Source organism: Cherax quadricarinatus, chromosome 7 (assembly GCF_038502225.1).
Source record: "Cherax quadricarinatus isolate ZL_2023a chromosome 7, ASM3850222v1, whole genome shotgun sequence".
NCBI classification, from domain to species: Eukaryota; Metazoa; Arthropoda; class Malacostraca; order Decapoda; family Parastacidae; genus Cherax; species Cherax quadricarinatus.
Genome location: NC_091298.1, coordinates 47777650 through 47800841, shown reverse-complemented (window position 1 = coordinate 47800841; position 23192 = coordinate 47777650). Strand labels below are relative to the sequence as shown.

The 23192-nt window shown below is 39.6% G+C and overlaps 1 protein-coding gene across 3 annotated transcripts in view; it reads right to left on the bottom strand.

The window, feature by feature from the left end:
• The window catches only part of LOC128686850 (zinc finger CCCH domain-containing protein 18-like), a 177131-nt gene that overhangs the window by 71578 nt on the left and 82361 nt on the right, over positions 1–23192 (bottom strand). For all 3 annotated transcript variants that reach the window (XM_070082415.1, XM_070082416.1, XM_070082414.1), the window contains exons 10-11: positions 22513–22670; positions 2907–3042 (exon numbers count right to left, since the gene is read on the bottom strand). In XM_070082415.1, coding sequence (XP_069938516.1) covers positions 2907–3042; positions 22513–22670 — 294 coding nt within the window. The remainder of the gene's footprint in view (positions 1–2906; positions 3043–22512; positions 22671–23192) is intronic.

Sequence of the window (23192 nt, the reverse complement as noted above, 5' to 3'; positions counted from 1 at the left end):
TGAAAGTGAATACAGGAAAGAGTAAGGTTATGAGGATAACAAAAAGATTAGGTGATGAAAGATTGAATATCAGATTGGAGGGAGAGAGTATGGAGGAGGTGAATGTATTCAGATATTTGGGAGTGGACGTGTCAGCAAATGGGTCTATGAAAGATGAGGTGAATCATAGAATTGATGAGGGGAAAAGGGTGAGTGGTGCACTTAGGAGTCTGTGGAGACAAAGAACTTTGTCCTTGGAGGCAAAGAGGGGAATGTATGAGAGTATAGTTTTACCAACGCTCTTATATGGGTGTAAAGCATGGGTGATGAATGTTGCAGCGAGGAGAAGGCTGGAGGCAGTGGAGATGTCATGTCTGAGAGCAATGTGTGGTGTGAATATAATGCAGAGAATTCGTAGTTTGGAAGTTAGGAGGAGGTGTGGGATTACCAAAACTGTTGTCCAGAGGGCTGAGGAAGGGTTGTTGAGGTGGTTCGGACATGTGGAGAGAATGGAGCGAAACAGAATAACTTCAAAAGTGTATCAGTCTGTAGTGGAAGGAAGGCGGGGTAGGGGTCGGCCTAGGAAAGGTTGGAGGGAGGGGGTAAAGGAGGTTTTGTGTGCGAGGGGCTTGGACTTCCAGCAGGCATGCGTGAGTGTGTTTGATAGGAGTGAATGGAGACAAATGGTTTTTAATACTTGACGTGCTGTTGGAGTGTGAGCAAAGTTACATTTATGAAGGGGTTCAGGGAAACCGGCAGGCCGGACTTGAGTCCTGGAGATGGGAAGTACAGTGTCTGCACTCTGAAGGAGGGGTGTTAATGTTGCAGTTTAAAAACTGTAGTGTAAAGCACCCTTCTGGCAAGACAGTGATGGAGTGAATGATGGTGAAAGTTTTTCTTTTTCGGGCCACCCTGCCTTGGTGGGAATCGGCCAGTGTGATAATAATAATAATAATAATAATAACCTTTTCTGGCCACTTTCAGCAACACTGGTATGCCTACTGGGTGTCATGATTGCTTGGCAGATACAAGATATGGTAATTAAAAGATCAAAACACAATTCACAAACACCGCTAGCTTGTAGCAGAGAAGAGGAACTAACTGGACAAGTATGAAGTACGAATGCTAGGATAGTGATGTCAGGAGCATCGGGGGGTGGCAGGGGATGGCAGAGGTCTCCCCTGCTGATCCACAAGAAGGCCGCCACTTGAGGAAAAGAAAATTTTTTCCCCTCCTTCAAACTGAACTATGTTAAATTAATTTTACGAAGTGCTAAATAAAATTGTGCCCCAATTCTTCAATCATGCTATACCCGAACCGTGCCACATAAACTCATGTTAAATGACGGTCTACTGTATACAAGAGAAGGAGTTACTAGCCCCTTGCTTCCAGCATTTTAGCCGCCTCTTACGACACGCATGGCTTACAGAGGAAGAATTCTATTCCACTTTCCCATGGAGATAAGAGGAAATAAACCAGAACAAGCAATAGCAAGAAAATAGATGAAAACCCAGGGGTGGGTATATATATGCTTGTACATGAATGTGTAGTGTGACCTCAGTGTTAGTAGAAGTAGCAATATGTACCCGAAACCTTGCGTGTTTATGAGACAAAAAAGACACCAGCAATCCTAACTTCTTGTAAAACAATTACAGGCTTCCATTTCACACTCACTTGGCAGGACGATTGTACCTCCCTGGGCGGTTGCTGTCTGCTAACCTACTACCACTGCATCTATGTATTTTTAATAAATTTAAATGTTTTAAATAATTTGTTTTAGCATTTTAAGAAGTGGCTTTAAATATTATAAAAGTTTCTAATAATAACTTTTTTAACATGAGTGAAATTACTAGGAGTGACAATAAGAGGGAGTCAAATTACCACAATAAAAGTACCAAGAGCCAAATTACCAGTCACCATTTGGTGAATGGGAGTCTAAGTCTGGAAGGCTCAAAGTGAGCTACAGGTATATGTAAATCCTTGTTGGCATAGTAGTAGTTGTTATTGTAGTTGTTGGTGTAGCTGTTAGTGTAGTTGTTGTTGTTGTTGCAAAACAAAAGATACTAAGCCAGTGATGATACTCCAGGTCACTTGTTTTCTCTTGACTGGAATATTGCTGGACACTATCATGCCCTTTTAAAATGACTAAAACAAAATCTTAGCTGTCCTAAATAAGGAACTGTCCTAAACAAGGTGCCTTCACTGGTCTGTGTGCAGCTATCATCATCAGTCTGGCTGATAAAGTCATCAACCAGGAGGCCTGGTTTGGGACTGGCCAAGTTGTTAGTGACCCCCCATAAGTGTTTGGCTGTGGAAGTATCCATAAATAAAGGCAGGATGCATCTGCATGCCATACATGGATAGCAACTAAAGTAGTATGGGTCTCATAGGACCCATTTGGCTAATAACCTTTTAAGCTCTGGTGAACAAGGACTAACAAAGAATCCAGAACCCTTACTGAAGTACAAGAGGTAAGTAATAAGTAAAGAGACATATGACATGTTCCAAAGTGAGCCTCCCATGGGCCCATAACAGGAAGATAATTACCAGATTTTATGGCATCGAAGATGCTATTTTTTTCCAAGAAATAGGTCTGGAAAATTTACCCAGCATCTCTGAGGCTTTGTTGGAGGTTATGTTCCTCATAGGCCTCAACCTCTACATTTGTAATGCCTCAGGCTTAAAATAACATTATTACCATGGATACCATTTATATTTTTTTCCAAAATTTAGTTAATCAGAATGGGGAGGGGGGGCCTCCTCGACACCGGAGCATCTTGTTCACTGTAAAATATGGTATGTATATATAAAGTGAAGGGTAAATCTATAATTTCTTCTAAATTCTATAGTAGGAAGGAAAATACTGTACTGTATTAACATAAAATTTAATGGAAATAAAAGATGTGTGCACAAAATAATTTATTCACCTGGGATCTCGTGGTTCAGGTCTCCGAGGTATAGGTGGTCGAGTGTGAGGGCCAGTGGATGGTGGGGGTGGTCGCCCTCCTCTCGTGGAAGGTGGTGGAACTGGCCTTATGCTCGACTTCTCACTAGGTCGAGAACCTTATTAAAATACAGTTCATTAAATATGATAAGCATACACACAAAAGAAAAGCCTTTAAATGACAAGGACTGTACCCAGTCATCCTCCTCACCAAATTATTTTAAAGTACAGTACACTAAAATAACTCTTGAAAAGGGGAAGGAGAAAAAAAAATGAAACAGCTCAGCAACAAGAAAAGACATGAAGTACCAGTAACCTTTCAGGTAGGTATTATTGTCTTGTCTAACATGTATAAAACAGAAGCCTGTTAAAAGTGTCCTGTGGCTTGGTTGCCAATGCTTTTGCCTCACACACTGAGTGTCTGTGGTTCAATCCCCGGCATGTGTGGAAACGTTGGTCATGTTTCCTTACAACTGCTGCCCCTGTTCATCTAGCAGTAAGTAGGTACCTGGGTGTTAGTCTACTGGTGTTGGTTGCATCCTGAAGGACAAGCCTGAAGGACCCCAATGAAGGATGCACTGGCTTTCTAGGGTTATCCTGGGTGGTTACCCTCTGGGTTAAAATCCGAAAAAATCTTGTGTTACGTATTGTTTAATGTTTGGTACACTGGGAGAACCGCTGATTTTTCCTTGCTTTCTGAAACTAATAGGATGACAGTAATACCTTACAAACATCTACTTATATTCATTATACACTTATCTTTACTTTCTTGCACTTCTGAAGAATTCTTATTCCTGTGATACAGTGGAACACCAAAAATTTGACTCGATCAGGAAAGGAGGCTGTCCAAGGTTATGATTTAACAAAAAATTTGGATTAACAGAACCAGTTGTTTTAGAAAAAGACATGTTACAAAACACTAGGACATATTAGGCAATGTTTTGGTCCTAGGAACTTGATCACTTCTAGAAATGAAAATATCTAAGATTTATCTTCACAAGCAATAAGGAACTAAGGAACCTAACAATCTCACTTTAAATTAAATTAAATTCCGAATGCAACTAAAGTGAGATGCAAATAAGAATCAATTTGTGTGTGGATACTTAAGAGATAGCCAAACAAAGGAAATGCTTAGTAAATTGAATTTCAACAATCCAATGAAATAAACACTCAACTAATTAACATTTTATTGGAAACCATTCAGAGCACTCTTAACAAAGAGCAATGTATAGAAAACCTGAATGCACAATTTTTTTTTTCTTTTTTTTTTTTTTACACAATGGCCATCTCTTACTTAGGTAGAGTGATCCCTAAAAAGAAGAAAAACTATTATTTACTCCAATGTCTTGCCAGAGGAATGCTAATACCACAGCCCAGATGCCTCTTCAAACTACAAATATCCCCACCCCTCCTGTAGAGTGCAGGAAATGTACTTCTCACCTCCAGGACTCAAGTCCAGCTAACTAGTTTCCCCTGAATCCTTTCGTAAATGTTAACCTGCTCACATTCCAACAGCTCGTCAGGTCATAAGAACCATTTGCCTCCACTCACTCCTATACAAAAAGCTCACACATGCCTGCTGGATGTCCGAGCCCCTGGCACACAAAATCGCCTTTACCCCATCTCTCCAACCTTTACCCTGCCTTCCCTCCACTACAAATTTACACATCCTTTCCAAACATCCAAACCAACTCAACAACCTCTCCTCAGCTCTCTGGATAATATTTTTAATAACCTCATACCTCCTCCTAATCTCCAAGCTACTAATTCTTTGCATAATACTTACACCACACACTGCCCTCAGACATGACATTTCCAGCCTCCTCCTCGCAGCAACATTCACCACCCATGCTTCACACCCATATAAGTGTGTTGGTACCACTATACTCTCATACATTTCCCATTTTGGGTACATGGATAATGTTCTTTGTCTCTACAGATGCTTCAGTGCATCACTCACATTTTTCCCATCATCAATTCTATGGTTCACCTCAATATCCTAAATATCTGAACACATTCACTTCCACCATACTCCCTCCCTCCAATCTGATATCCAATCTTTCATTACCTAAACTTTTTTGTTACTCTCATCACCTTGCTCTTTCCAATAATCACTCTAAATTTCCTTCTTTTACATACCCTTCCAAATTTGTCCAACTACCTCTGCAAATTCCCTTCAGAATCTCCCAAAAGCACACTGTTATTGGCAAAAAGAAACTGATAACTCTCACTTTAAAATATAGGGAGGTACCACCTCTAGAACTGTCCTGGGGACCCTCATCCTCAGAGAAATGAATAAACTTGCTTCAGGGAAAACTCAAGGTTCTCCCTGAAGCTGTTTGAGAATTTTCTCCTACCACATTTTAATCCCATACCTCACATTCTATTTCATAGAAAGGATAGAGCGAAACAGAATGACTTCGTGAGTGTATAAATCTGAAGTGGAGGGGAGACAGGGTAGGGGTCAGCCTAGGAAAGGATGGAGGGAGGGGGTAAAGGAGGTTTTGCGTGCAAGGGGCTTGGACTTCCAGCAAGTGTGTGAGTGTGTTAGATAGGAACAAATGGAGACAAGGGGTTTTTAGGACTTGACGGGCAGGCTGGACTTGAATCCTGGAGATGGGAAGTAAGGTGCCAGCACTCTGAAGGAGGGGTGTTAGTGTTGCAGTTTTATAAGTGTAGTGTAAGCATCCCTCTGGCAAGACAGTGACAGAGTGAATGACAATTAAAGTTTTTCTTTTTCAGGCCACCCTGCCTAGCTAGGAAACAGCCAATGTGTTAATAAAAAAAATAACATCTCCTGAACACCCTAGCATTCACTTCTTTTACAAACCCATCTCTAAACATGTTAAACAATCATGGTGACACCATGCATCCCTGTCCAAGGTCTACTTTTACTGAAAAATAATCTTCCTCTCTTTTACATACCCTAACCTGAGCCTCATTATCCTCATAAAAACTCTTAACTGCATTCAGTAATCTACCACCTATTCCATACACTTTCAACATCCACCCTACCAGATGCTTTTCCACAAATGCAACAAAAACTTCCTCAGCATAAACACTTGGTTTACACATCCCCTACTCTTCCTAAAGCCTCTTTGTTCATCTCTAAGCTTATAATATATCCCACTGAGAGAGATTAAAAGGAAATGAACTATATAAAGCAAGGTGTCATGGAATACTTTACAGAAGAAAAGAGGTTACTGAACTACAAAAGAAAATGACAAGAAAGAAAAGGAAACTTATACTGAGAAATTGCAGACACAGAGCATAAACTAAAGCACTCATACCAGACAAATGAATCACAAAAAGAACATAGGCAAAATCTAAGTCATAAACCTTTTTCAGTATTGGTTCATTATTCAAAGATGATTTATATAGAGATGACAAAAAAGAAATTGGAGTATCTGAGAGAGTTAGAGCAAAGGAAGGGGTAGCAGTAATGTTAAATGATCAGTTATGGAAGGAGAAAAGAGAATATGAATGTGTAAATTCAAGAATTATGTGGATTAAAGTAAAGGTTGGATGTGAGAAGTGGGTCATAATAAGCGTGTATGCACCTGGAGAAGAGAGGAATGCAGAGGAGAGAGAGAGATTTTGGGAGATGTTAAGTGAATGTATAGGAGCCTTTGAACCAAGTGAGAGAGTAATTGTGGTAGGGGACCTGAATGCTAAAGTAGGAGAAACTTTTAGAGAGGGTGTGGTAGGTAAGTTTGGGGTGCCAGGTGTAAATGATAATGGGAGCCCTTTGATTGAACTTTGTATAGAAAGGGGTTTGGTTATAGGTAATACATATTTTAAGAAAAAGAGGATAAATAAGTATACACGATATGATGTAGGGCGAAATGACAGTAGTTTGTTGGATTATGTATTGGTAGATAAAAGACTGTTGAGTAGACTTCAGGATGTACATGTTTATAGAGGGGCCACAGATATATCAGATCACTTTCTAGTTGTAGCTACACTGAGAGTAAAAGGTAGATGGGATACAAGGAGAATAGAAGCATCAGGGAAGAGAGAGGTGAAGGTTTATAAACTAAAAGAGGAGGCAGTTAGGGAAAGATATAAACAGCTATTGGAGGATAGATGGGCTAATGAGAGCATAGGCAATGGGGTCGAAGAGGTATGGGGTAGGTTTAAAAATGTAGTGTTAGAGTGTTCAGCAGAAGTTTGTGGTTACAGGAAAGTGGGTGCAGGAGGGAAGAGGAGCGATTGGTGGAATGATGATGTAAAGAGAGTAGTAAGGGAGAAAAAGTTAGCATATGAGAAGTTTTTACAAAGTAGAAGTGATGCAAGGAGGGAAGAGTATATGGAGAAAAAGAGAGAGGTTAAGAGAGTGGTGAAGCAATGTAAAAAGAGAGCAAATGAGAGAGTGGGTGAGATGTTATCAACAAATTTTGTTGAAAATAAGAAAAAGTTTTGGAGTGAGATTAACAAGTTAAGAAAGCCTAGAGAACAAATGTATTTGTCAGTTAAAAATAAGAGAGGAGAGTTATTAAATGGAGAGTTAGAGGTATTGGGAAGATGGAGGGAATATTTTGAGGAATTGTTAAATGTTGATGAAGATAGGGAAGCTGTGATTTCGTGTATAGGGCAAGGAGGAATAACATCTTGTAGGAGTGAGGAAGAGCCAGTTGTGAGTGTGGGGGAAGTTCGTGAGGCAGTAGGTAAAATGAAAGGGGGTAAGGCAGCCGGGATTGATGGGATAAAGATAGAAATGTTAAAAGCAGGTGGGGATATAGTTTTGGAGTGGTTGGTGCAATTATTTAATAAATGTATGGAAGAGGGTAAGGTACCTAGGGATTGGCAGAGAGCATGCATAGTTCCTTTGTATAAAGGCAAAGGGGATAAAAGAGAGTGCAAAAATTATAGGGGGATAAGTCTGTTGAGTGTACCTGGTAAAGTGTATGGTAGAGTTATAATTGAAAGAATTAAGAGTAAGACGGAGAATAGGATAGCAGATGAACAAGGAGGTTTTAGGAAAGGTAGGGGGTGTGTGGACCAGGTGTTTACAGTGAAACATATAAGTGAACAGTATTTAGATAAGGCTAAAGAGGTCTTTGTGGCATTTATGGATTTGGAAAAGGCGTATGACAGGGTGGATAGGGGGGCAATGTGGCAGATGTTGCAAGTGTATGGTGTAGGAGGTAGGTTACTGAAAGCAGTGAAGAGTTTTTACGAGGATAGTGAGGCTCAAGTTAGAGTATGTAGGAAAGAGGGAAATTTTTTCCCAGTAAAAGTAGGCCTTAGACAAGGATGTGTGATGTCACCGTGGTTGTTTAATATATTTATAGATGGGGTTGTAAGAGAAGTAAATGCGAGGGTCTTGGCAAGAGGCGTGGAGTTAAAAGATAAAGAATCACACACAAAGTGGGAGTTGTCACAGCTGCTCTTTGCTGATGACACTGTGCTCTTGGGAGATTCTGAAGAGAAGCTGCAGAGATTGGTGGATGAATTTGGTAGGGTGTGCAAAAGAAGAAAATTAAAGGTGAATACAGGAAAGAGTAAGGTTATGAGGATAACAAAAAGATTAGGTGATGAAAGATTGAATATCAGATTGGAGGGAGAGAGTATGGAGGAGGTGAATGTATTCAGATATTTGGGAGTGGACGTGTCAGCGGATGGGTCTATGAAAGATGAGGTGAATCATAGAATTGATGAGGGAAAAAGAGTGAGTGGTGCACTTAGGAGTCTGTGGAGACAAAGAACTTTGTCCTTGGAGGCAAAGAGGGGAATGTATGAGAGTATAGTTTTACCAACGCTCTTATATGGGTGTGAAGGGTGGGTGATGAATGTTGCAGCGAGGAGAAGGCTGGAGGCAGTGGAGATGTCATGTCTGAGGGCAATGTGTGGTGTGAATATAATGCAGAGAATTCGTAGTTTGGAAGTTAGGAGGAGGTGCGGGATTACCAAAACTGTTGTCCAGAGGGCTGAGGAAGGGTTGTTGAGGTGGTTCGGACATGTAGAGAGAATGGAGCGAAACAGAATGACTTCAAGAGTGTATCAGTCTGTAGTAGAAGGAAGGCGGGGTAGGGGTCGGCCTAGGAAGGGTTGGAGGGAGGGGGTAAAGGAGGTTTTGTGTGCGAGGGGCTTGGACTTCCAGCAGGCATGCGTGAGCGTGTTTGATAGGAGTGAATGGAGACAAATGGTTTTTAATACTTGACGTGCTGTTGGAGTGTGAGCAAAGTAACATTTATGAAGGGATTCAGGGAAACCGGCAGGCCGGACTTGAGTCCTGGAGATGGGAAGTACAGTGCCTGCACTCTGAAGGAGGGGTGTTAATGTTGCAGTTTAAAAACTGTAGTGTAAAGCACCCTTCTGGCAAGACAGTGATGGAGTGAATGATGGTGAAAGTTTTTCTTTTTCGGGCCACCCTGCCTTGGTGGGAATCGGCCAGTGTGATAATAAATAAAAAAAAAAAAAGAAATTAGTCAAATCCTGAAAGAACAGTATCAATCAGTGTTCAGCAATCCGATCATCACCATAAGAATTGAAAACCCAGTACAAACCTCAGTACAATCTATAAACTGTACATCTGACATTAACACAAATAATTTAGATTTTAAAAAATAAGAAATAGGAAACATGACCATGCATGCACCACCTAGGCCTGATTCATGGAATTTGGTTATTTGTAGAGAAATGCGAAGTACCATTATTACTTTTGTGGAGCTTAGAGTCAGGAGAAATACCAGAGGCCATAAAAAGTACAGACTAGCCCCTTTTCACAATAAAAACAAGCACTATTAACATCACACATCAAAGAACACTGTGAAAGGGTGGTGATATGCCAACCTGCTGTTTTTATGGAAAAGCTTGACCTACACAACCCAATTCAACCTATATTTAGAGCAGTAAGATTACAAGTTTTGTAACTAGTAGATTATGGCAGAATTATCAAGGCTTCTGAAGACAACCAAAATGCAGAGGTAACTAGCATGAATTTTGCAAAGGTTTTGACAAATATGACCATGGTGTGACAGCCCATGAAATGAGGTCGGTAGGAAAGATAAGGGGTGTGTAGACCAAGTGTTTACAGTAAAACACATAGGTGAACAGTATTTAAATAAGGGTATAGAGATTTTTGTGGCATTTATAGATTTGGAAAAGGCATATGAAAAGGTGGATAGGGAAGCAATGTGGCAAATGTTGCAAATGTATGGAATAGGAGGTAGGTTACTGAAAACAGTGAAGAGTTTTTATGAGGACAGCGAGGTTCAGGTTAGAGTATGTAGGAGAGAGGGAGATTATTTCCCAGTAAAAGTAGGCCTTAGACAAGGATGTGTGACATCTCCATGATTGTTCAACATACACTATTTGTAGATCGGGTTGTAAGAGAAGTGAATGCTCGGGTCTTGGCAAGAGGCGGGGTTAAAAAATAAAGAATCTAACACAAAGGGACACTATGTTTGTGGGAGATTCTTGAGAGAAGTTGCAGAGATTGGCAGATGAGTTTGGTAGCGTATGTAAAAGAAGGAAATTAAAGGTAAATACAGGAAGAAGTAAGGTGAAGAGGATAACAAAAAATTTAGGTAACGAAAGATTGAAGGGAGAAAGTATGGAGGAAGTGAATGTATTCAGATATTTGGGAGTGGAGGTGAATCATAAAATTGACGAGGGTAAAACGGTGAGTGGTGCACTGAGGAGTCTGTGGAGACAAAGAACATTATCCATGGAAGCAAAGAGGGGAATTAACGAGTGTAGTTATACCAACGCTCTTATATGGGTGTGAAGCACGGGTGGTGAATGTTGCACCAAGGAGAAGGCTGGAGGCAGTAGAGATGTCATGTCTGAGGGCAATGTGTGGTGTGAATATAATGCAGAGAATACATAGTTTGGAAAATAGGAGGTGCGGGATTGCCAAAACTATTATCTAGAAGGCTGAAAAGGGGTTGTTAAGGTGGTTTGGACATATAGAGAGAATGAAATGAAATAGAATGACTTCAAGAGTGTATAAATCTGCAGTGGAAGGAAAGCGGGGTAGGGGTCGGCCTAGGAAACGTTGGAGGGAGGATGTGTGCGAGGGGCTTGGACTTCCAGCAAGCATGCATGAGCGTGTTAGATAGGAGTGAATGGAGACAAATGGTTTTTAGGACTTAATGTGCTGTTGGAGTGGAAGCAAGGTAACAGTTATGAAGGGATTTAGGGAAACCAGCAGGCTGGACGTGAGTCCTGGAGATGGGAAGTACAGTGCCTGCACCATGAAGGAGGGGTGTTAATGTTGCAGTTTTATAATTGTAGTGTAAGGGCGCATCTGGCAAGACAGTGATGGAGTGAATGATGGTGAAAGTTTTTCTTTTTCGGGCCACCCTGCCTAGGTGATGAAATGGTCGATGTGTCGATAAAAAAAATAGGAATAACAGGAAAAGCAGAGTAATGGGTATTCAAATTTCTAACAAACATAACACAAAGAGTGGTAGTAAATAAAAGAGTAGAGTCTCAGCAAAGGAATAAATTTAGTACCCCTAAGTGCAGTCCTACTGTTTCTCATCCTCACAGCAGACATGAAGACAGCTTCATATCATGTGGACAAAATCATAATCAATACAAGAGCTGCATCAGTAGAAAATATTGGAAATTACAATTAGAGATCAGTCTTCCAATCAGCGAGAGAGAATATGATGTTTATTAACCCTTAAACTGTCCAAATGTAGAGCTATGTTCATGTGCGTAACGCTCTGAACGTAAATCTACTTTCTTTTACATTTGAAAGCTTGTAAAATAAAATGTAGATCTACATTCGGAGCGCTACGCACATGAATGTAGATCTACGTTTGGACAGTTTAAGGGTTAATAACAAATTTCAGTTGCTCAGATATAAGAAGAATGAAGAACATGAAATGAACACACTACAGAACACAAGCAGGCTTTCTCATAGAACATGAGAAACAGGTAAAAAACTTAGTGATAGGTAGAACATAAAAATTATAGGGGATCAGCTTATTAAGAATGCCAAGTTAAGTTTATGGTAGAATTATTATTGAAAGGGTTAAAGAATACAACATCACACTACCATGGCAGGAATTATTTTCCAAGCATCTGCAATTAGGACAGGAACCTCATGATGATATTTTGTTCTGGAACACTATCCAGCTACTACTGGAGACTTAAGTTGTGACTTTCTGTGGGTTTCTGGCAAATTGAAAGGGTTGGGGGTAAGACAGAAAATAGGATAGCAGTAGAGCAGGGAGTATTTAGGAAGAGTAAGGAGAATGCATAGACAAAGTGTTTACATTGAAGCATATAAGTGAGTAATATCTAGATAAGGGTAAAGAGCTGTTTATTGCTTTTACAGATAGAGGAAAGACATGATACAGTGGACAGAGAAGCAATGTGGCAGTTGGTGCAAATGTATGGAAAATGATGTAGGATACCAAAAGCAGTCAAGAGTATTTTACAAAATGATTCTCAGGTTAAGGTATGTAGGAGGGAGGGGAATGATTTTCCAGTAAAAGTAGGACTTAGACAAGGATGAGTAATGTCACCATGTTTTTATTTATTATTATTAACACATCAGCAGTTTCCCACCAAGGCAGGGTGGCCTGAAAAGGAAAACTTTCATCTTCATTCATTCCATCACAATCTTGCCAGAGACGTGGTCACACTACAGTTATAAAACTGCAACAGTAACACCCCTCCTTCAGAGTGCAGGCACTGTACTCTCCAGGACTCAAGTCCAGCCTGCTGGTTTCCCTGAATTCCTTCATAAATGTTACCTTGTTAACATTCCAAAAGCACGTCAAGTCCTAAAATCCATTATCTCCATTTGCTTCTATCTAACATGCTCATGCATGCTTGCTGGAAGTCCAAGCCCCTTGCACACAAGAACTCCTTAACTCCCTCCCTCCAACCTTTCCTAAGCCGACCCCTACCCAGCCTACCCTCCACTACAGATTTATACACTCTTGAAGTCATTCTAAGTATTTCGTTCCATCTTCTCTACATGTCCAAACCACCTCAACAACCCCTCCTCAGCCTTCCGAATAATAGTTGTGGTAATCCCACACCTCCTCCTAATTTCCAAACTACATACAGTCTCTCCTCACTTAGCGATGTACTCATTTACCAATGCCTGAAACTTACGACGGGCTCTCTGACCAGTATGCATACCTAAATAATGTACATTAGAGCTAATTTCCTCTATTCTGTTTTTTCAATATATAGTACACTACTGTATAAACATTTAAAAATATACCAGAAATGTTATAAATGGTGCAAAGGTGACATTAAAACAATATCAAAGATGGTTGACATGAACCCACTACCATTATAGTATGCTCCTCACCTAGCGACGAATTTGTTTACCGACATGGTCTTAGGAGCGGAACTCTGTCTTTAAGTGAGGACAGTCTGTATTCTCTGAATATATTCGTGTCACACATTGCCCTCAGACATGACATCTCTACTGCCTCCAGCCTTCTCTTTGTTGCAACATTCACCACCCATGCTTTACATCCATATAAGGTCGTTGGTATGATTATACTCTCAAACATTCCCCTCTTTGCTTCCATGGTTGTTTACCATATTTATAAATTGGGTTGTAAAGGAAGTGAATGCTAGGGTTGTGGAAATGGATGTTAAATGAAAAGATGGTGGATCTGATGAAACGTGGGAGTTATCATAGTTGCTCTTTGTTAATGATACAATTCTTCTGCAAGATTTGAAAGATGAGTTGTGAAGGATCGTGGACAAATTTGGGAGGGTATGCAGAATGAGGAAATTAAAAGCCAATGTAGAAAAGATCAAGGTGATGAGGGTAACAAAAATTTTAAGCAATTATATGGAGGGAGGGAGCATGGAGGAAGAGGACATGTTTAGATATTTGGGAGTGGACATCTCAGTACATGGGCCTATGAAGGACTAAGTAAACCACAGAAAAAGATCAAGGGGGAAAAAGGTAGGTGGTGTGCTGAGGCATCTGTGGAAAGTATACATGTATATTGAGGAAAAAAAAATAAGTTATGTACCAAAGAATAAAAGTATCAAAACTTTCATGTAGATGTGAGGCATGGGTTTTAAATGATGCAGTGAGGAGGGGCTAGAAGTATTGGAGATGTTGTGTTTGAAACCAATATGTGATGTGAGTATCATGCAGAGATGTTAGAGTGTAGAAATTAAAAGCCTCTCCTCAGAGGACTGAGAGGAGCCTGTTGAGGTGGTTTGGATACACATATGATTGAGAGGGATACAAAGACAAAGAGGGAGTATAAATATAGAGTGAAAGGTGACAAAGGTTAAGGGCTGACCCAGAAATGATTCAACCCTTTCACTCTCGAGGCTCCTGCTCACAAAATTAAATAAACAATATAGGCATTCCTGGCACTAAAATAACATTTTCTCTGTTCATGAGTCACGTCTCCAGGCCCCTCTTGCATTACTCTTGTTTTCCATTTTTAATTTTTATTCACACAAAAAATAGATTTACTGTTATGCAGACTATTGCATTATTGTAGTAATTGTATAAATAATGACAACCCATTCATGACTGCATGTTAGACTGACCAGTTGGACATAGATAAAAATTGAACATTTCCGCTACTTTGAGCTCAATTTCAAGGTACTTTTCATCGTGAAGCCAATCAAAATCATCTCTATTTCTGTAATATATTTTCCATTCTATCAAATAAGACCAAGAAAATGAGAATACAACCATAAATACCATATGAAAGTACACCTCAAAATCAGCATTTTAAACCAAAAACACAGTCAGAGTTCTTTTTCTCATTATGCACTGCATGCTGCAGGATTTTTTTATACTGTGCACACTGACCGCACAGACCCATTCTCTCACATGTAGGTCTACCAGCTTTCTCCCGCTAGATTTGAAGCCGCTAGAATTTTGGCATATTAATGTCACCGACACTGGCTTGTAACCTGTACTTATACGTCACCAACAATGAAAGGGTTAAAGGTGGGAATGTTGGAATAGTAATTTAATTGTGATACCAGCACACCTCTGTAATGATGATGATGATGATAGAATGAATGATGATGAATATTTCTACTTTTGGTCACCCTGTCTTGGTGAGAAACAGCATCTAAATTACACACAAAACAAATGCAGAAAGGGTGAGAAGAATGACAGGGTGGATAATGAGAAATTTAAAAAATAAGAGAACATTTCTGAATATACACGAATCAAAGAGCCTATCTACAACAAGCATTATATATAACTGTAAATACCTTGAAGACAGCTTGGATAAGTTGAGTGAGGTGCTATATGAATGATAAAATTAAATGGGAAGAGCATATAATTGAAAATGCAAGAAATCCATTTATTAACAGTACACTACACTGGCCAGCTTTAAAAAAAAAAAAGCCTTTAGATGCATGGATAAGGAAATGAAAAAAATTCAGAACATGTGTTAAATCACTATGCATCAGTGATTTTGTCTGTAGTGGAGACAAATGGTTTTCATGACTTGATGTACTGCTGGAGTGTGAGCCAAGTAATATTTATGAAGGGATTCAGGGAAACCAGCAAGCCAGACTTGAGTCTTGGAGGTGAGAAGTACAGTGCCTGCACTCTGAAGGAGGGGTGTTGATACACTGTAGTTTTCAACTGTGGTGTAGGTGTTCCTCTGGCAAGACAGTAATGGAGTGAATGATGATGAAAGTGTTTCTTCTTTCTCGGGTCACCCTGGCTCAGTGAGAAATGGCCAATGTGTTAAAAAAAAAAAAGGAAATGTAAAAAATATGTAAACAAGCTAGAAAGTTACAAGTTACAAAAATTTCCCAGAGCTAAAAGTAAGATTCATGAAGAAAGAAAAAGCATAAAGCATGCTCTCACTGGCTGCCTGCAGGGTATGACATAACTACATATAAGGTCATAAAACAATACAAAAGAATATATTAAGAGGACGTACAAGTGCCACAGTTGCAGACTAAGAAACAAACACTGAAATGTTAAATTTTTTAAAAGTTTTAAAACAACAAATTGATTACAAGAGGAGGTAGCAGTTGCTACAATCACTAGAAACTTCAGAAAAATTATAGGAGAGATTAGCTAAATACTGAAGAAACAACATCATGAGTAGTCTTACCCTGTAGTTTTATTTTTAACACATTGGCCGTTTCCCACCGAGGCAGGGTGATATAAACAAGAATAATTAATTAAAGTAGGTCTTAGACAGGGATGTGTAATGTCACCATGGTTGTTTAACCCTTTAACCCTGGAGGTTTTGGGTAGATGGCGAGAATATTTTGAGGAACTTTTAAATGTCGACGAAGAAAGGGAAGCGGTAATTTCATGCACTGGCCAGGGAGGTATACCATCTTTTAGGAGTGAAGAAGAACAAGATGTGAGTGTGGGGGAGGTGCGTGAGGCATTATGTAGAATGAAAGGGGGTAAAGCAGCTGGAACTGACGGGATCATGACAGAAATGTTAAAAGCAGGGGAGGATATAGTGCTGGAGTGGTTGGTATTTTTGTTTAATAAATGAAAGTGAAAGAGGGGAAGGTACCTAGAGATTGGCAGAGAGCATGTATAGTCCCTTTATATAAAGGGAAGGGGACAAAAGAGATTGTAAAAGTTACAGAGGAATAAGTTTACTGAGTATACCAGGAAAAGTGTATGGTAGGGTTATAACTGAAAGAATTAGAGGTAAGACAGAATGTAGGATTGCAGATGAGCAAGGAGGTTTCAGAGTAGGTAGGGGATGTGTAGATCAAGTGTTTACATTGAAGCATATATGTGAACAGTATTTAGATAAAGGTAGGGAAGTTTTTATTGCATTTATGGATTTAGAAAAGGCATATGATAGAGTGGATAGGGGAGCAATGTAGCAGATGTTGCAAGTATATTGAATAGGTGGTAAGTTACTAAATGCTGTAAAGAGTTTTTATGAGGATAGTGAGGCTCAGGTTAGGGTGTGTAGAAGAGAGGGAGACTACTTCCCAGTAAAAGTAGGTCTTAGACAGGGATGTGTAATGTCACCATGGTTGTTTAATATATTTATAGATGGGGTTGTAAAAGAAGTAAATGCTAGGGTGTTCAGGAGAGGGGTGGGATTAAATTATGGAGAATTAAATACAAAATGGGAATTGACACAGTTGCTTTTTGCTGATGATACTGTGCTTATGGGAGATTCTAAAGAAAAATTGCAAAGGTTAGTGGATGAGTTTGGGTGTGTGTGTAAAGGTAGAAAGTTGAAAGTGAACATAGAAAAGAATAAGGTGATGAGGGTATCAAATGATTTAGATAAAGAAAAATTGGATATCAAATTGGGGAGGAGGAGTACGGAAGAAGTGAATGTTTTCAGATGCTTGGGAGTTGATGTGTCAGTGGATGGATTTATGAAGGATGAGGTTAATCATAGAATTGATGAAGGAAAAAAGGTGAGTGGTGCATTGAGGTATATGTGGAGGCAAAAAATGTTATCTATGGAGGCAAAGAAGGGAATGTATGAAAGCATAGTAGTACCAACACTCTTATATGGGTGTGAAGCTTGGGTTGTAAATGCAGCAGCGAGGAGGTGGTTGGAGGCAGTGGAGATATCCTGTCTAAGGGCAATGTGTGGTGTAAATATTATGCAGAAAATTCAGAGTGTGGAAATTAGGAGAAGGTGTGGAGTTAATAAAAGTATTAGTCAGAGGGCTGAAGAGGGTTTGTTGTGGTGGTTTGGTCATTTAGAGAGAATGGCTCAAAGAAGAATGACATGGAGAGCGTATAAATCTGCAGGGGAAGGAAGGCAGGGTAGGGGTCGTCCTCGAAAAGGATGGAGGGAGGGGGTAAAGGAGGTGTTGTGGGCAAGGGGTTTGGACTTCCAGCAAGCGTGAGTGAGCATGTTAGATAGGAGTGAATGGAGACAAATGGTATTTGGGACCTGACGAGCTGTTGGAATGTGAGCAGGGTAATATTTAGTGAAGGGATTCAGGGAAACCGGTTATTTTATATAACCAGACTTGAGTCCTGGAAATGGGGAGTACAATACCTGCACTCTAAAGGAGGCGTTTGGGATATTAGCAGTTTGGAGGGATATATTGTGTATTTTTATACGTATATACTTCTAAACTTTTGTATTCTGGGCACCTCTGCAAAAACAATGATTATGTGTGAGTGAGGTGAAAGTGTTAATGATTATGAAAGTATTTTCTTTTTGGGGATTTTCTTTCTTTTTGGGTCACCCTGCCTCAGTGGGAGACGGCCGACTTGTTGAAAAAAAAAAAAAATTACACATGCATTTACAGTAGGGTCCCGCTTACGGCATTCCGCTAATATGGTCATTTCAAATTATGACCAAAACTTGCTATACGGCTCCCCCCACCTGACTTTCTAATAGGGTCATCGCGCCCCACCCGGTTTGTTTACATTCTCTGTGAGATCTGTAAGTACTAAGTCTCTCCATTTTGTCTGGAAACTCCAAAATTTCAAGTGTTTTTAAAAGCTATTTCATATTTTATATATACTCTGATAATTATACTTATGTATACCTGTACCTAAATAAACTTACACACTGTGCTGGCATGCAGGTACACATTAAAATCAGTAAGAGTGTCTTATGTCTCGAGACATCATATTAGTAATGATAATAATAATCACCGAGTCTCATTTAAATGTCGTATATTATGTTAATATACACATTTTCATTAATCCATCTATGATGTTTTTTCAAAATTATATAATAAACACGATACATAACATATATACTAAATACACCCTACAGTAGAATAAATAAACATAAATATGAGATGTGGTAGCCAGACGACTTGCACAAGTGACACCACATTAGAAATTATAATAATAATAATAATAATCACTGAGTCTCATTAAATCTCGTATATTATGTTAATACAGTGGACCCCCGGTTCACGTTATTAATCCGTTCCTGAGAGCTCATAGTAAAGCAAAATTATCTGAAAGCGAACCAATTTTCCCCATAAGAGATAATGGAAATCAAATTAATCCGTGCAAGACACCCAAAAATATGAAAAAAAAAAACTTTTACCACATGATATATTAAGTTTAATGCAATAGAATAATTACAATAACAATAATAACAACAGAATATTCACAATAGAATAAGTGACACTTACCTTTAATGAAGAATTGGTGATGATGGGATGGGATGAGGGGAGAGTGGAAAAGTTTTTAATGTTTAGAAGGGGAATCCCCCTCTGAGGTAGCAAGTCCTTTTCCGGGGTTACTTCCCTTCTTCTTTTAATGCCACTAGGACCAGGTTGAGAGTCACTGGACCTCTGTCGCACAACATATCTGTCCATAGAGACCTGTACCTCTCGTTCCTTTATGACTTTCCTAAAGTGGTTCACAACATTGTCAGTGTACAGGTTGCCAACACGGCAACCTGTACACTGACAATGTAGCTGTGTCAGGGTGATTTTCATCAAAAAAGGTTTGCACTTCAAGCCACTTTGCACACATTTCCTTAATCTTTGAAGTAGGCAACTTCGTCAATTTCTCTATCCCCTCCTCCGAAGCAGTTTCCTCAGGTCTGGCCTCTTGCTGTTGAAGATGATCTAGCTGCTCATCATTGGTTAGTTCGTCACTGTCCTCCTCCACCAACTTTTCCACATCCTCCCCACTAACCTCCAACCCCAAGGACTTTCCCAATGCCACAATGGATTCCTCAACTGGCATAGGATTCCCAGGGTTAGCCTCAAACCCTTCAAAATCCCTTTTGTCTACACATTCTGGCCACAGTTTCTTCCAAGCAGAGTTCAAGGTCCTCTTAGTCACTCCCTATAAGGTTTACACAATTGAGGATATTAAAGTGATCCTTCCAAAACTCCTTTAGAGTCAATAGAGTATCTGTGATCACTTCAAAGCACCTTTCAAACATAGCTTTTGTGTACAGTTTCTTGAAGCTGGAAATGACCTGCTGGTCCATGGGCTGCAGGAGAGGAGTGGTATTAGGAGGCAAAAACGTGACCTTAATAAAGCTCATGTCCCCACAAAGTCGCTCTGCCAAGTCTGTAGGATGACCAGGGGCACTGTAACACCAGGAGGCACTTAAGGTCTAATTTCTTTTCAATTAGGTAATTTTTCACAGTGGGGGCAAATGAATGGTGTAACCAGTCATAGAAAAAGTCCCTAGTGATCCATGCCTTAGTGTTTGCCCTCCACAGCACACACAAATTAGCCTTGAGGATATTCTTTTGCCTGAATGCTCTGGGAGTTTCTGAGTGATACACCAATAAAGGCTTCACTTTGCAATCACCACTAGCATTGGCACACATCAACAGAGTAAGCCTGTCTTTCATAGGCTTATGTACTGGGAGTGCCTTTTCCTCCTGAGTAATATAAATCCTGCTTGGCAATTTCTTCCAAAACAGGCCTGTTTCGTCACAATTAAACACTTGTTCAGGTTTCAATCCTTCAGCCTCTATGTGCTCCTTGAATTCATGCACATATTTTTCAGCTGCTTTTTGGTCTGAACTGGCAGCCTCACCATGCCTAATCACACTATGTATGCCACTACGATTCTTAAATCTTTCAAACCAACCTTTGCTGGCCTTAAATTCACTCACATCACCACTAGTTGCAGGCATTTTTCTAATTAAATCCTCATGCAACTGCCTAGCCTTTTCACAAATGATCGCTTGAGAGATGCTATCTCCAGCTATCTGTTTTTCATTTATCCACACCAATAACAGTCTCTCAACATTTTCTAACACTTGCGATCGCTGTTTTGTAATCACAGTTGCACCTTTTGCAAGAACAGCTTTCTTGATTGCCATTTTCCTGCTCACTATAGTAGAGATGGTTGATTGGGATTTACTATACAACTTGGCCAGGTCCGACACACGCACTCCACTTTCATACTTTGCAATTATCTCTCTTCATTTCAATAGTCATTAGCACCCTTGGTCTCGATGGGTTGGCACTAGAAGCTTTCTTGGGGCCCATGGTGACTTATTTTGCAGAAACAAGCACCAAAAACAGTGATAATATGGATAATATGGAATGTACCGAATGTATCCTTAGATGCGCGCACACTGGCTGGCTTGTAAACACTGGCACACACGGGGCAGTTCAGGCCACATGTGGACACGTCTCGTACGAATCGTATCGCATACCGAGTTTTGTAACGGGAACCGAGGCAAATTTTTTGCGATATAATGCTTCGGATACCAGATTTATCGGTTACCGATGACTTCGCGAACCGGGGGTCCACTGTATACACATTTTCATTAATCCATCCATGATATTTTTTTTCAAAATTATATAATAAACATGATACATAACACATAAAGATGATAAATACACCCCACAACAGAATAAATAAACATAAATATGAGATGTGGGAGCCAGATAACTTGTACAAGTGACGGCAAGAATAACATTTTCTCTACTCTAACATAAGAGAAAATGTGTTACTGGGGCTAACTGTAGAAAATTATTCCTTTCGTATGTATGTAAGTTTATTCGGGTATACACAAATACAGTTACATAGATTATCATACATAACAGCAGATGTGTGGAGAACTTCGGATAACCCAAAAAAGTCAGAGTGACTTATTTCCATTGCCTTCACTCAGAGCGTCATTTCTTCTCAAAATGATGTTACATGAGAATGGGAATGTTCTTCTTTATTTATTCTACCGTATCAATGTAGAGACAACGTGTACACAATTTAACTTGTACACAAACCAGACGTGTACACTTTGTTTGTTTACAAAACTTAACTTCGCCTGGTTTGTTTACATAACTCGGCGCCTGTCCTCTCTCATGCACTCATTCTATCTCTCTCTCATTTATTCGTTTTATCTCATTTACTTACTCCTGACCCTACATTAAGACTACAAATATTTTAAGGTAAGTAATGAGTGAACTGTATATACATTTTATCGCTCTGGGATGCTTAAATATCATAGAATAGTATGTGTGGGTGGGTTGGCCTGGTATGGTAGCCCGGCTTACTACCATACATACCACACTTGATTTTTTACAATAAATACTACTCATCTCACCCTAGATTAAGACTACAAATATTTTAAGGTAAGTAATGAGTAAACTGCATGTGCATTTTATCGCTCTGGGATGCTTAAATGTAATAGAATACTATGTGGCCTGGTATGGTAGCCCGGCTGATTACCATACATACCACACTTGATTTCTTACAATAAATACTACTTGTCTCACCCTAGATTAAGACTATAAATATTTTAAGGTAAGTAATGAGTGTACTATGTGTGTATTGTACTTTTTTATTGTTTTTTGATGCCTAGTTCTATTGCTAACTTAATGTATGTTAGTGTAAACTTGTTATCTAGTATTTGTATGCATTTATAAGTGAAAAAAAAAGGTGTTCCACTTTACGGCGATTTCCGCTTTACGGCGGTAGCCTGGAACCTAGCCTGCCGTATAAGTGGGGCCCTACTGTACTTCCATACATACCAAGTTTTCTTATATAATATAGTTTAAGCTACAATGTATTTTTAATATACATACTGATTGGCAATTTTCTGATTAAAAGCAAAAGCAAACCTAAAAGCTGGAGTTACAAGAATGACCAATCAGAATTTATCATGTAAATATAGGAAAGAGGAAGTTACTGTCACAACAGCTTATCTCACGTAAGGAAGAATTATCCATTTTAAACAACAAGAATATACAATGTGTAACTAACCTGGAGCTGCTGAACGCTGGTTGGAACGATGACGACCGGGAGAAGGTGAATGTGATGATGATCGTGAACGACTACTTCTACTAGCCAAACTTGTCCTACTGGTCTTGCTTCCACTTCTACTTCTGCTAGCACTACTGTAAGATGATGACCGGGAAGATCTGGAAATAAAAACTGCTTATACAAAATGCCAATTCCTGCCTCTAGAACTTCACAAAAGAAGTTCTGCAACATACTGTAAATTAAAGAAGAATTAAACATTTTATTTATAAAAAAAATTAGCATAAAAAGCTTTGCTTTGGACCATGAAAGAATCCTTGAAGACTGAGGGGACCTGGGACCCCTACCCTGAGTATAACACTTATTTCCCCCTCATAAATGCAGCTTTTTCTTGAATAAGGTGTTGTACCTTATTCAACCTGCTTTGCTTATTGTTGTAATAAAGAAGCATGAGCTAGAGCCTGTGCATCTACTCAGTTCCAGGTGTCAACTCCAACACAAGTAAAGGAATTGGTAGCCCGAGGATCCAACACAAAAAGGCATTTTTCACAGCTCAAGACCCAGTTTTTCTACTGAGGGGACTTGGGAGGTCTACCTGGAATTGCACCAAAAGTACCCAAAAGTGGAGTTGACAGATGTCAAATGTAGTTGGAATCTGTGGGGAAATATCCGTGACACAGCAA